Consider the following 14,204-nt stretch of genomic DNA (forward strand, 5'->3'; position numbering starts at 1 on the left):
AGGTGATCAGATTGTCCCACGTGGGGCTCACAGCCTTCATCCCCATTTTACAACGAAGGGAACTGAGGCCCAGAGAAGTGACTCGCCCAAAGTCGCACAGCTGATAAGCGGAAGAGCCGGGATTTGAACCCACGACCTCCGACTCCCAAGCCCAGGCTCTTTCTGCTACGCCACGCTCCAGATCGCCTCAGAGGTTTGTGGGGATTGATCACCTGGGCTGTGCTGGCGGGGTGTGGATAATAGTAATAATAATCACGGTACTTGTTATGCACTTACTATGTGCCAGGCACTGTACTAAGCGCTGGGGTGGATTCCGGCAAACGGGGTCGGACACAGTCCCCATCCCACGTGGGGCTCACAGTCTCAATCCCCATTTTCCAGATGAGGGAACTGAGGTCTAGAGAAGCATACTTCCCCAAGCGCTCAGTACAGTGCTTGGCACACAGTGAGCGCTCAACAAATACGACTGAATGAATGAATGAAGTGACCCGCCCAGGGTCAGACACCAGAGAAGTGGTGGAGCCGACCTTAGAACCCACATCCTTCTGACTTTCAGACTCATGCTCTTTAAGCACTTAATAACTGCTATCATTATTATTATTATTATTACTACTGCTTGGCACACAGTAAGCGCTGAACAAATACCATTATTAATAATAATGGCATTTATTAAGCACTTACTACATGCAAAGCACTGTTCTAAGCGCTGGGGAGGTTACGCAGTGATCAGGTTGTCCCACGGGGGGCTCACAGTCTTCATCCCCATTTTCCAGATGAGGGAACTGAGGCACAGAAAAGCTGACTTGTCCAAGGTCACCCAGCTGACAACTGGGAGAGCCAGGATTTGAACCCATGACTACTGACTCCAAAGCCCGGGCTCTTTCCACTGAGCCACGCTGCTTATCATTACTAGGCGATGCTGGGGTCCAGGGCCGAACCCCCGCCCCCCACTCACGTGTCTCCGGGCAGCAGGTCTTCAGGGAAGCTGCCAGTGGACAACCGCTGGCCGGGAGGCCCCGCCGCGGCCGGGGCGCCGTAGTTCTGGCTGTTCTCGAAGTGTTGGATCATGGTCCGCACGTTCCCGGGTTTGACTGTTGGCGGGGGCCGGGATGGAGGGGGACGGGGTGAGTGTGGACTGGGGGGGAGACCCCCCCACTGCCGCCACTGCTCCCCGCCCCCCGGCCCCTGCCAGGTCCAGGACCCCCGCTCGGCCCTCGGCCTCTGGCTATCGGGAAGGCCGTTCGGGAAACCGGGTGGGTGGATGGGGCGGGCAGCGGCCCGACGCGGTCCCTGACCCGTGCCTTAGGGCGACGCATCCTAGCTGGCGTCCCCTCTGCCCAAACCTCTTTCCGCGAGGTGGGCACACCTGGCCTTACCCCCAATCTCACTCCCAACTCTCGCTCAAAGCCTTAGCTCTCTCCCTAATTGTGCCCCGACACCCGCCCCCCAAAGGTGGGGGATCTTGGCAGGGTGTCGACTGATCCCTTTCTACTTCGGGTCCCTGGAGGGACTGGAGGCTTTGAAGGAGGGGGTCCCCATGTCTGGGGTGGGGGGACGGGGGTGGCGAGGGAGATGGAGGAGGAAGAGGAGCAAGTGGAGGAGGGGCAAGAAGAGGAGCATGCGGAGGAGAGGAGGAGCAGGTGGAGGGGGAGCTGAGGAGGAAGAGGAGAAAGTGGAGGAGACAAGGAGGAAGAGGGGAGCCGAGGATTAAGTGGATGAGATGAGGAGGAAGAGGAGCGAAATGAGACGAGGAGGAAGAGGAGAAAGTGGTGAGGAGGAAGAAGAGGAGCAAGTGGAGGAGGAGATGAGGAAGAAGAGGAGCAAGTTAAGGAGATGAGGAGGGGCAGGAGGAAGAGCAACAAATGGAAGAGGAGATGAGGAGCAGCAGGAGGAAGAGAAGTAAGGAGAGGAGGAGGAGGAGGAGAACAGCGAGTGGAGGGGGAGATGAGGAGGAAGAGGAATAACTGATGGAGGAGATGAGGAGGAGAAAAAGGAGCAAATGGAGGAGGGGCAAGAAGAGGAGAATGTGGAGATGAGGAGCAGGAAGAAGAGGACCAAGTGGAGGGGGAGATGAGGAGGAAGAGGGGAGATGAGGAGGAAGTGGACGAGATGAGGAGGAAGAGGAGCAAGATAAGGAGATGAGGAGGAAGAGGAGAAAGTGGTGAGGAGGAAGAGGAGCAAGTGGAGGAGGAGATGAGGAGGAAGAGGAGCAAATGGAGGAGGAGATGAGGAGCAGCAGGAGGAAAAGAAGTAGAGGAGGAGAGGAGGAGGAGGAGGAGAAGAGCGAGTGGAGGGGGAGATGAGGAGGGAGAGGAACAACTGAAGGAGGAGATGAGGAGGAGAAAAAGGAGTAAGAGGGGGAGCATGTGGAGGAGATGAGGAGCAGGAAGAAGAGGACCAAGTGGATGAGATGAGGAGGAAGAGGAGCAAGTTAAGGAGATGAGGAGGGGCAGGAGGAAGAGGAGCAAATGGTGGAGGAGATGAGGAGCAGTAGGATGAAAAGAAGGAAGTGGAGGAGGAGATGAGGGGCAGGAGGAGAACAGCGAGTGGAGGGGGAAATGAGGAGGAAGAGGAACAAGTGAAGGAGGAGATGAGGAGGGGCAAGAAGAGGAGCATGCGGAGGAGATGAGGAGCAGGAAGAAGAGGACCAAGTGGAGGAGGAGATGAGGAGGAAGAGGAGCAAGTTAAGGAGATGAGGAGGGACAGGAGGAAGAGGAGCAAGTGAAGCAGGAGATGAGGAGGGGCAGGAGGAGAAGAGCGAGTGGAGGGGGAGATGAGGAGGGAGAGGAACAACTGAAGGAGGGGATGAGGAGGAGAAAAAGGAGCAAGTGGAGGAGGGGCAAGAAGAGGAGCATGTGGAGATGAGGAGCCGGAAGAAGATGACCAAGAGGAGGGGGAGATAAGGACGAAGAGAGGAGATGAGGAGGAAGGGGACGAGATGAGGAAGAGGAGCAAGTGAAGGAGATGAGGAGGAAGAGGAGCAAAGGGAGAAGGAAATGAGGAGCAGGAGGAAGAGAAGAAGTAGAGGAGGAGATGAGGAGGAGTACGAGGAGAACAGCGAGTGGAGGGGGAGATGAGGAGGAAGAGGAACAAGTGAAGGAGGAGTGGAGGAGGAGATGAGGAACAGGAGGAAGAGAAGCAAGTGGAGGAGGAGGTGAGGAGGAAGAGGAGCAAATTAAAGAGATGAGGGGCAGGAGGAAGAGGAGCAAATGGTGGAGGAGATGAGGAGCAGTAGGAGGAAGAAGAGAAGGAAGTGGAGGAGGGGCAAGAGGAGAAGAGCGAGTGGAGGGGGAGATGAGGAAGAACAAGTGAAGGAGGAGATAAGGAAGGGCAAGAAGAGGAGCATGCGGAGGAGATGAGGAGCAGGAAGAAGAGGACCAAGTGGAGGAGGAGATGAGGAGGAGCAGGAGGAAACGGAGCACGGGAGGAGGGGCAAGAAGAGGAGCATGCGGAGGAGATGAGCAGGGAGAAGAGGAGCAGGTGGAGGAGGAGATGAGGTGGAAGAGGAGCAAGTTATGGAGATGAGGAGCAGAAGGAGGAAGAAGAGCAAGTGAAGCAGGAGACGAGGAGGGGCAGGAGGAGAAGAGCGAGCGGAGGAGGAGATGAGGAGGGGCAAGAAGAGGAGCATGCAGAGGAGATGAGGAGCAGGAAGAAGAGGACCAAGTGGAGGAGGAGATGAGGAGGAGCAGGAGGAAACGGAGCACGGGGAGGAGGGGCAAGAAGAGGAGCATGCGGAGGAGATGAGGAGCAGAAGGAAGAGGAGCAGGAGGAGGAGATAAGGAGGAGCAGGAGGAAACAGAGCACGGGAAGGAGGGGCAAGAAGAGGAGCATGCGGAGGAGATGAGGAGCAGGAGGAAGAAGAACAAGTGGAGGAGGAGATGAGGAGGAAGAGGAGCAAGTTATGGAGATGAGGAGGGGCAGGAGGAGAAGAGCGAGTGGAGGGGAGGATGAGGAGGAAGAGGAACAAGTGAAGGATGGGATGAGGAGAAGGAAAAGGAGCAAGTGGAGGTGGGGCAAGAAGAGGAGCTTGTGCAGGAGATGAGGAGCAGAAAGAAGAGGACCAACTGGAGGAGACAAGGAAGAAGAGGAGCCAGTGGAGGAGGAGATAAGGAGAAAGAGAAGCAAGTTAAGGAGATGAGGTGGGCAGGAGGAGGAGAAACAACTGGAGGAGGAGATGAGGAGGAGCAGGAGGAAGAGGAGCAAGAGGGGGAAGAGATGAGGAAGAGGAGCAAGTTGAGGAGACGAAGAAGAGGAGGAAAAGGAGCAAGTAGAGGAGATAAGCAGGAGGAAGAGGAGCATGTGGAGGAAGAGATGAGGAAGAGCGGGGGAAGAGGAGCAAGTAGAGGAGATAACCAGGAGAAAGAGGACCAAGTGGAGGAGGAGATGAGGAAGAAGAGGAGCAAGAGGGTGAAGAGATGAGGAAGAAGAGGGGGAAAAGGAGCAAGTGGAAGAGGGGCAGGAGGAAGAGGAGCATTTGGAGGAAGAGAAGAGGAAGAGCAGGGGATGATGAGCAAGTAGCGGAGATAACCAGGAGGAAGAGGACCAAGTGGAGGAGGAGATGAGGAAGAAGAGGAGCAAGTGGATGAAGAGAGGAGGAAGAAGAGGAGGAAAGGGAGCAAGTGGAAGAGGGGCAGGAGGAAGAGGAACATGTGGAGGAAGAGATGAGGAAGAGCGGGGGAAGAGGAGCAAGTAGAGGAAATAACCAAGAGGAAGAGGACCAAGTGGAGGAGGAGATGAGGAAGAAGAGGAGCAAGTGGATGAAGAGAGGAGGAAGAAGAGGAGGAAAAGGAGCAAGTGGAAGAGGAGGAGGAAGAGCAGCATGTGGAGGAAGAGCGGGGGAAGAGGAGCAAGTAGAGGAGATAAACAGGAGGAAGGGGAGCATGCAGAGAAGATGAGGAAAGGAGCAGGTGGAGGAGGAGGACCAGGAGGAGATGCAGAGGGTGCGGAGGTGGTGATGATGAAAGAAGGATAACACAGCGGCAGCGGGGTAGGGGAGGAGGCTGGGGGCTGGACGGCGGGGTGGTGCGGAGCGCACAGAACCAGAGCCCGCCTGTCCCCAAATCAGACCCAAGAGCCAAACGCCAACACCCAAGCTGATTACCTTCCACGGGGGACAGGGGGACATGAAATGCTAAAAGGAAATGAAACGGAAAACACAAACCATGAAAAGTCAAAATTAAACATCCCCTGCCCCCGGGCGGGGGCGGTCAGTCCCACCGACCGGCACCAAAACGAAAACCGGGTGGATGGACAACGGAGAGCTGGGAGGCGGAGATGAGATGGGAAGGGCGGTGGGGGGAGATGAAGGGGGGTGTGGAGGGGGGCCGGGAGCCCTTCAACAAGACCAGCGATCCCAGCGGGGGACAAGGAGGCGGGGAAAGGCAGGATGGGGAAGGTTGGGGAACCGGGAGGAAGCTTGGGGTTTTAGGGACCCTAGCAACCGTGGCCGGGGACGGAGCTGGGGGGTGGGGCGGTTTTGGGGGGAGGTTCCGCCCGGGCCCCGGGCCCACCCCGGGGGTCCCCGAAGCGACCGGTGGAACCCCCCCCCCCCCCCCCCCGCCCAGTCCAGGTGACTCACTGCTCTGTGAGGACCCCTTGGGTTTCCCGATGTACTTGAGGATGGGATTACGTTTTCGGTCCTCAAGCGCGTCTCTCTCCTTCTTGGAGTTGCTGCTCTGCGGGGGGCGGGCGGGAGAGGAGACGGAGGGTCACGGGGTGGGGGGGGCTGACTGGACAGCCCGCCCCCACCCCCAACCCGGGGAGGGGGGAGGCTCAGCTCCCCGGAGGCTCAGCTCCCCGGAGGGCCGGACGGGGGGGGCGGGTCACCTTCTTGGCTTTGGGGAAGAAGGGGAGCCACTTTTCCCTGTCCGGGGCGCTCGGGGTCTTGTCGGCCGGGCCGGAGGACCGGGCCTCCTTCCCGCGGAGGCCGGCGTGGTTGACGTATGTGCTCAGCGCGAAGTCCATGGCGACGCTGGGGGTGACGGGAAGGCGGGATCCCCCCCGTGTCAGACCCCACGGCCTCCCCACGGGGGGCGGTGGGGCGGACGGGCCCTCTCGGCCTTAGCCCTGGGCTCTTGGGGGGGGCCTCCGCCGTTTGCCGAGGGGGAGGGGGCGTCCCTACAGAGCGACATTCGGGGGTTCGGCGAGAGGCCCAAGGCCGGCACTCCCCCGGGCCTGCAGTGGAGGGCTCGGGATCTCTGTTTCCCTGCACCCTGGGGGTCCGGTCCGCTGCCCCCTCCTCCCCAGTCCCATCCCTGCCCACTGCTTTGCACCTCTCCCACCCCAGGGTCCTTGGTTGAGGAGCCAACCCCTCCCATCCCCTCCTCCTCCACGTTGCCGTCTCACCTCCTTTCTTCCTCATAGCGGGACCTGGAGGGGGAGAGAGGATGGAGAGGTGAGGAGGCTGGGAATGCTGGATAGGTTTGGTGGGCGAAGGGGAGGCGGGAAGAGAGCAGGGAGAAGCTGGGGGGCGGGGGGCCGGGAGCAGCCGAAACCCCACCGAGACCGGAGACGGCCACGGGCCCCGACAGCCGGTATCCCGCCGGGGGGTGGAGTCGAAACCACAGCCCGTGACGGCCCCCCACCCCGGGACCACCTAAGGGATCGGTGTCAACAACAACGTGACGGTGACAGAGATGGAGCGCGCTCATCCGGAGCGGGCCTGGCGGGGGGTCGCCCAGCCCCCGTCCCGCCGTTCCTCCCAGCATCCCTCAAGGCGGGCTGGCATGACTCTCCCCGCCAAGGCCCAGAGAGGGTAAGCGGCCCTGCCCCGGGTCACCCAGGGCACCTCGAGGATGCAAGTCTCCCAGGCCCTGCGCCGATCGGAAGCTAGGGAGATGGGTTGGGCGGGGAGAGGCGGGGGACCGGCGGGGTGAGGAGGACAGCGGGAGGAGGGGGACCGGGTCGGAGCCGGAAGCCGCCTAATCAGCTTAGTCGGGGCAGCTGCAAGCGTTTTCCGAACGTTATTGGGAAAAATGGACCAATTTCCCCGAGGCGGATCGCGTATCTGGTTCTCGTCTCAGTGGGGGACGCGGGGGTGACGGGAAGGGGCGTCCCGCCGGGTCCGGGGCCCGCTTCCCTCCGGCCTGCACTCGGGGAGTTTGGGGTTTGACCTCGACCTCCCAAGGCCGGGGAAAGGGCGGACGGCAGCGGTGGGGGACGGGACGAGTTTAACCTCCGACCTCTCCCTGCCCGTGGGGGAGGAGGTCTGACACCTCCAGAGGCTCTGGGAGCCCGGAGAGCCCCCCGCGTTTCAGCGCTCCCCGGTTATCGGGGGTGGGTGGGTGGGAGGTGCGGGAAGATGCCCCACATCCCCTCCCCGGGCCCGCCTACCCGCTGCCGCTTTCCTCCCCGGGGCCGGCTCTGGCTGAGCGGTCGGTGGTTCGGCCACAACTTCCCCCTCGCCCCACCCTTCCGCCCGGCCCCGTCGGCCAGCTCTCCCCAACGACCCTGCGGGCTCTCGGAGGAGGGTGGGGGTGTGTGTGCGTGCGGGTGTGAACCTTGTTTTATCCAGAAGCCCCCGCAGTCATCCCGGCGGCCCCCGCTCTCTCCCATGCCCCCGTGGGCCGGCCGGGCCCGGCTTCTCCCCGGGTGGCTCCCAGGGTTGGGGCGGAGCAGGAGGTTGCCCCATCTCTGATTCCGCCACCGGCCTTTCTCATCCCCACGCCCCTCCTCCTCCGCCAGGGCCCTGCGGCACCCTGGGGTGGCCAAGGTCTGGGCCCCCGCCAGAGGCGGTTCCGGCCGGCCGTCCCACCCCACGGCGCCAGGCCCGTTACCGTGGCGACGAGCATGGTGCCAGCAGGATGCCCACACCCTCCAGCCCTAAGGCCCGGTCGAGGGGCGGCCGGTCCGGCCCCGAGGCGACCTTCATCCTCTCCCCCTCCCACCTCGCTGCCCACAGTGGCAGAGAGGGATGACGCCGGGGCTGGGCAGGGCACTCACACGAGGTCCCCGAGGGCCACGAGCTGCTTCTCGGCCAGCTCTCGCTCCCGCAGCGGGTCACCGTCCAAGTCCAGCAGGTCGTTCTCCCCGTACAGGTTGCCCAGCCCCATCGTGCGCTTCCTCCTGCCGGGCGCGATCGGCGGAGACCGGGGCCGAGCGGAGGGCGGAGAGTCAGAGGGCGGGCGGGGGACCCGCGGGCAGAGAGGGGTGCCCACGGAGGGGGCTCCCAGTCTTCACCCCCGTTTTACAGATGAGGTAACTGAGGCTCGGAGAAGTTAAGTGACTCGCCCCGGCTGACAAGCGGCAGAGTCGGGATTAGATCGGGGGGACACGCGGGTAGACACAGGAGGGGCACCCTCGCCCTCCCCGCCCCACGACCGCCCTCCATCCCCCCGCGGGGCACCTGTAGTCCTGGATCTGCTCCTGAATTTCCGGCAACGCGGCCGCCTGCGCCTCCGACATGGCGCCTCTCACGTCCTCGTTGTTCCTCAGGCGAAGGTCTGGCGGGGGGTGGGGGCTGAGCCGGGAGGGATGGGCCCGGCTGGCGGCTCCCCCCGATGTGCCCACCCAGGAGGGGGGTCTCAAAGGACTTACCCACCCCGCCCGCCCCCGGTCCCGGGGTCGAACGCTTACCGACTTCAGCCAGTACCACCTCGGGGACCTTCACTCTGAGGGGCTGGAAGCCGGGCGGGGAAGAGTTCGATTAACGGAGCCCGGGACGGGTCGGCAAGAATCCGGGCGGCGGGAGAAGAGGAACATCCCAAACTCCCGCCCCGCCCGCCCCCTCCATCCTCTCGCCGCCCCCGTTCGGGCCCACCGACCCGGGGAAGGGGAGGCCGAGGCGGGGAGGCAGGATCGCCATCCGCCGTGGCTCGGTGGAAAGAGCCCGGGCTCGGGAGTCAGAGGTCACGAGTGCAAACCCCGGCTCTGCCGATTGTCAGCTGGGTGACCTTGGGCAAGTCACTCAGCTTCTCTGTGCCTCAGTTCCCTCATCTATAAAGTGGGGATGTCCCATGTGTATCCATGTGTATCCTCCCCAGCGCTTAGAACAGTGCTTGGTACATAGTAAGCGCTTAACAAATGCCATCGTTATTATTATCCGCGCAGCCCCGGAGGATTCCGGGAAGGGGCGGAGGGAGGGCGAGGGTGCCCACCAGCTGTTGTCCGGGCCCTCACCGGGATGGGGGAAAGGCAGACCGCAGTGGGAGAGAATCCGGTGGGATAGCGGGGAAAACTCTGAGCCCACTGGAGTTCAGGAGGAAGGAAGTGGGAGGAGGAAGGACGGAGCGAAGCGGGGAGGAGGGACAGGAGGAGGGCATTATGGAGCAACGAATCCCTGAGCCCGGAAAAGCGGGGAGGAAGGAATCTTCTCCAGAGCGAGGGACACGGACACCCACAGGCGGGAGGAGGCCACCCCCGGCTGTGTGACCTCGGGCACGACTTCTCTGTGCCTCAGTGTCCTCATCTGTAAAATGAGGACTGAGACGGTCAGCCCCAGGTGGGACGGGGGTTGCGTCCAACCTGATTAGCTTGGATGTACCCCAGCGCTTAGTAATAACAGTAATAACAATAATAATAATGATGGCATTTATTAAGCCCTTACTATGTGCAAAGCACTGTTCTAAGCGCTGGGGAGGTTACAAGGTGATCAGGTTGTCCCCTGGGGGGCTCACAGTCTTCACCCCCATTTTCCAGATGAGGTCACTGAGGCCCAGAGAAGTGAAGTGACTTGCCCAAAGTCACCCAGCTGACAACTGGCGGAGCTGGGATTTGAACCCATAATAATAATGATAATAATGATAATAATGATAGCATTTATTAAGCGCTTACTATGTGCAAAGCACTGTTCTAAGCGCTGGGGAGGTTACAAGGTGATCAGGTTGTCCCCTGGGGGGCTCACAGTCTTCATTCCCATTTCACAGATGAGAGAACTGAGGCCCAGAGAAGTGAAGTGACTTGCCCAAAGTCACCCAGCTGACAACTGGCGGAGCTGGGATTTGAACCCATAATAATAATAATAATAATAATAATGATAGCATTTATTAAGCGCTTACTACGTGCAAAGCACCGTTCTAAGCGCTGGGGAGGTTACAAGGTGTTCAGGTTGTCCCACGGGGGGCTCACAGTCTTCATCTCCCTTTTACAGATGAGGGTACTGAGGCCCAGAGAAGTGACTTGCCCCAAGTCACCCAGCTGACAAGTGGCGGAGCCGGGATTTGAACCCACAACCCCTGACTCCAAAGCCCGGGCTCTTTCCACTGAGCCACGCTGCTTCTCAATCCGAGGCCGGGTCCTACCATTTATTTCTATTAATGTCTGTCTCCCCCTTTGGACTGTAAGCTCACTGTGGGCAGGGAACGTGTCTGTTATATCGCTCTACTGGACTCTCCCAAGCGCTCAGTACAGTGCCCCCGTGCACAGGAAACGCTCAGTAAACACAATTGATCAACGGCCTGCTGACCCCGGACCTCCCGGCACAGGCCGCCCCTTCCCTCGTCCCTCTCGCCCCCGCTCTCCATCCCCCACTCCGGCTGCTTACTGCGTTCTTTTCCAGGAAAACATTCCAGATGATCTTGCCCAGATTCCTGGAATCCTTGGGGCTGGTCTGCTGGAAAACCTCGGCGCACAGGTAGAAGAGCTAGGGGAAGGACCCGGGGTGGGGTGGAGGAAAGAAAACACCGGACAGTCACTGGAGGATTATAACTGTGGTACTCATTACGCGCTCACTACGTGCCAGGCACTGTACCGAGCGCTGGGGTGGAGACGAGCAAATCGGGTTGGACCCAATCCCCATCATCATCAATCGTATTTATTGAGCACTTACTGTGTGCAGAGCACTGTACTAAGTGCTTGGGAAGTACAAATTGGCAACATATAGAGACAGTCCCTACCCATCCCACGTGGGGCTCACGGTCTCCACCCCCATTTTACAGACGAGGGAACTGAGGCCCTGAGAGGTGAAGTGACTTGGCCAAGGTCCCCCAGCAGACCGGGAATTAGAACCCAGGTCCGTCCCACACCCGGGCCTGGGCCACGCTGCTTCTCCGGTAGTATTTGGTAAGCGGTTACTACAGGGTGGAAGGAGAAGGTGTAAGGAATTGCGAGCGGGGCTTTTGGGGTGGGGGACGGTTACCGCCCCCGAATCTTTCCAACCCCACGGCTGCCCTGAGCGGCCTGTGATGGATGCCCCCTATGCCCAATAGGCAGTGTCTGGCACATAGTAAGCGCCTTACAAATGCCATCATTGGCATTTGCTGCCGGGCCGGGGCGGGGGGGAACTGGGAACCCCCCCTCCCCCTCTCCTTCCCCCCATCTTACCTCCTTCCCTTCCCCACAGCACCTGTATATATGTATATATGTTTGTACATATTTATTACTCTATTTATTTTGCTTGTACATATCTATTCTATTTATTTTATTTTGTTAGTATGTTTGGTTTTGTTCTCTGTCTCCCCCTTTTAGGCTGTGAGCCCACTGTTGGGCAGGGACTGTCTCTATATGTTGCCAATTTGTACTTCCCAAGCGCTTAGTACAGTGCTGTGCACATAGTAAGCGCTCAATAAATACGATTGATGATGATGATGATGGTGGTGGGTGAGTGGGTCACCGTAGGGAGGGCAGGGCGGGCCCCTCTCGGACTCACCAGGGGGCTGGGGTCGGCCTGGGCGAAGATGTACCGCAGGAAGACGCCCAGGTGGGCAGGCCGGGCTTTGAGTTTCTCCAGGTCCTGGAACAGGGCGTCACACTGCCCGGCCGGAGACACGGGGTCACCGGAGGCGGGCGGCCGGGCCCGGCCCCCTCGTCCCATCTGCCCGACGGCCCGGCCCCCGGACGGAGCTGGGCGGGCTGAGATGCCGCCGCCCGTTACCTCGTTGTTGAAATAACCCGGGTCGTAATCTTCTTCCGGGCCGATGATCAGGGGTCTCGGGCTGCCATCGGAGCCCTGGAGGGAAGAGGCGCGGATCGGGGGCAGGAGGTCATTCATTCATTCGTTCAATTGTATTTATTGAGCGCTTACTGTGTGCAGAGCACTGGGCGAAGCTCCCCGCCCGCTCTCACGCCCCCCGAGAGGCCTGACTGGGCGCCCGCTGGGTCGAGGCTGGACGTGGGTCAGCCGGACCGCTGGCCCAGAGAGCCCCGGGCAACCGGAGCGCCCCTCGCCCCGTTTTCCGCCGCTTCGCCGTTGGCCTCAGGGAACTGGCGGGAGAGGCGGCTCGAGGCCTTCCTTCTTACCCCCGGCCGGGCCGCCCTGCCCCTCGGGGAAGCGTGAGGGGCCATGGATCCGGAGAGGAACCGGGAGGACCACGGGATGGGGGGAAGTACCCGATCCGGTGGTCGCGGCCCGGGGCGGCTCACCTGTTCGGGGTCGGGCCCGGGGGGCGGTTCCGAGCCCTGGCGCCGGTGCCGCTGGGCCCCCCGGGCCGCGACGACGGGCGAGGTGCGCGGGCTGTCGGGGCCGGGGTCCAGGAACACCGACTTCCAACTCGGCAGCGACTGGGGGAGAGGGCCGGCCGGCGGGGACGTGAGGCCGGCGTCCGGCCCGCGACCCCGGGATGCTCTCCCGGCCCGAGCGGGCGGGGAGGACCCAACTCCGGCGGCCTCCCGGCGGGACTGACCTCGTTCCCGGAGGGGAGGCGTTCGGGCCCGGACTCCAGGCCGCTGTCCCCGTCCTGCGAATCCAGCGAGTGGCGGCCTGCGGAGGCGGGCACGGGTTCGGGGTCACCCACGGGCCGGACCCGCCCCCGCCTCCGGACCCCGGGGATGCCGTCGGCCGCCCTCCCGCCCACCACGGCCGGGGCGAGGGAGGGGCCCAAGGGATGGGAGCCCCGGGGGGTCTCGGGGAACTCAGAGAGGGAAGGGCTCGTCCCAAGGACTTCGGGGGCCGGGGCGGGACCTTGAAGCGGGTGGGATTTGGGTCAAACCCGCAGGCCCCGGAGCTGGGGGTGGGAAGCGGGGGGCGGGACTCACCCTCCGATGACCCGTGGTGGGCACGGTTTCCATCGCTGTGGGAACGCGGAGCCTCCTTGGGGGGCACGGGAAGGGGTCAGAGCACTGGTGAAACGCCTCCCGTCCCGCCCCACCTCTCTAGTAGCTCTCTGTACCAGCCCAGTGGGGCTGGGGCCATTTAATAATAATAATAATGACGGCGTTTGTTAAGGGCTCAATATGTGCCAGGCACTGTACTGAGCGCCGGGATAGAAGCAAGCAAATCGAGTTGGACACAGTCCCTGTCCCACGTGGGGTCAAAATCACACCCCCCCCATTTTACAGATGAGGGAACTGAGGTCCTGAGAAGTGAAGTGACTTGCCCAAGGTCACACAGCGGCGTGGTTTAGTGGAAAGAGCCCGGGCTTGGGAGTCAGAGGATGTGGGTTCTAATTCCGGCTCCGCCACTTGTCCGCTGTGTGAACTTGGGCAAGCCACTTCACTTCTCTGTGCCTCAGTTCCCTCATCTGTAAAATGGGGGTGAAGACTGGGAGCCCCACGTGGGACAACCTGACCGCCTTGCATCCACCCCCAGCGCTTAGAACAGTGCTTGGCACATAGTAAGCACTTAACAAATACCACAGAGAGGCAGCGTGGCTCAGTGGAAAGATCCCGGGCTTGGGAGTCAGAAATTGTGGGTTCCAATCCCGCTTCGCCATGTCTGCTGTGTGACCTGGGGCAAGTCACTTCACTTCTCTGAGCCTCAGTTCCCTCATCTGTCAAATGGGGATGAACAGTGTGAGCCCCCCATGGGACAACCTCATCCCCTTGTATCCCCCCAGCGCTTAGAACAGTGCTTCGCACGTAGTAAGCGCTTAACAAATGCCATCATCATCATTATTATTATTATTATTATTAGAACCCAGGACCCTCTGACTCCTGAGCGCTGGCTCTACCCCGTAGGCCGTGCAATTTAGGGAGGCAGCGGGATCCCGGCGGAAGGAGTCCGGAATGGCGCGGTCTAGAGCCCGTGGGTGACCCCACACTGGTCGCCTGCCCGCTCTGGGCCTCGGTCTCCTTGTCTGTCAAATGGGGGGAAGATCCCCGGCGCCCCCGCCCCACCCCGGGGGCACGCGCCCTCGGGGGCACCCGTCCGCCCGGGGTGCCCGGCGGCGAGGAGCCGCCCCTCACCCCCACGCTGCCCGTCTCCTGCCGGATCTTCAGCTGCAGCTGGGAGACCCTGCGGCGGGCGCCCTCGATCTGCTCCTCCAGCAGTCTGGCCGGCCGGTGGCTGTAGACCGCGCAGTACCTCTGGGCGGGGGGGTGGGCGGCCGGTG

General features: G+C 61.4%; 1 protein-coding gene across 1 annotated transcript in view; it reads right to left on the reverse strand.

Moving 5' to 3' along the window:
* ARHGEF11 (Rho guanine nucleotide exchange factor 11) overlaps positions 1 to 14,204 on the reverse strand; it is a 67,715-nt gene that overhangs the window by 23,591 nt on the left and 29,920 nt on the right. The window contains exons 7-21 of the mRNA XM_038768255.1: positions 14,059 to 14,178; positions 12,910 to 12,964; positions 12,558 to 12,634; positions 12,298 to 12,435; positions 11,810 to 11,884; positions 11,585 to 11,686; positions 10,481 to 10,579; positions 8,575 to 8,617; positions 8,345 to 8,441; positions 7,942 to 8,064; positions 6,346 to 6,369; positions 5,827 to 5,971; positions 5,579 to 5,675; positions 5,102 to 5,131; positions 956 to 1,091 (exon numbers count right to left, since the gene is read on the reverse strand). Coding sequence (XP_038624183.1) covers positions 956 to 1,091; positions 5,102 to 5,131; positions 5,579 to 5,675; positions 5,827 to 5,971; positions 6,346 to 6,369; positions 7,942 to 8,064; positions 8,345 to 8,441; positions 8,575 to 8,617; positions 10,481 to 10,579; positions 11,585 to 11,686; positions 11,810 to 11,884; positions 12,298 to 12,435; positions 12,558 to 12,634; positions 12,910 to 12,964; positions 14,059 to 14,178 — 1,361 coding nt within the window. The remainder of the gene's footprint in view (positions 1 to 955; positions 1,092 to 5,101; positions 5,132 to 5,578; positions 5,676 to 5,826; positions 5,972 to 6,345; positions 6,370 to 7,941; positions 8,065 to 8,344; positions 8,442 to 8,574; positions 8,618 to 10,480; positions 10,580 to 11,584; positions 11,687 to 11,809; positions 11,885 to 12,297; positions 12,436 to 12,557; positions 12,635 to 12,909; positions 12,965 to 14,058; positions 14,179 to 14,204) is intronic.

Source organism: Tachyglossus aculeatus, chromosome Y4 (assembly GCF_015852505.1).
Source record: "Tachyglossus aculeatus isolate mTacAcu1 chromosome Y4, mTacAcu1.pri, whole genome shotgun sequence".
Lineage (NCBI taxonomy): Eukaryota > Metazoa > Chordata > Mammalia > Monotremata > Tachyglossidae > Tachyglossus > Tachyglossus aculeatus.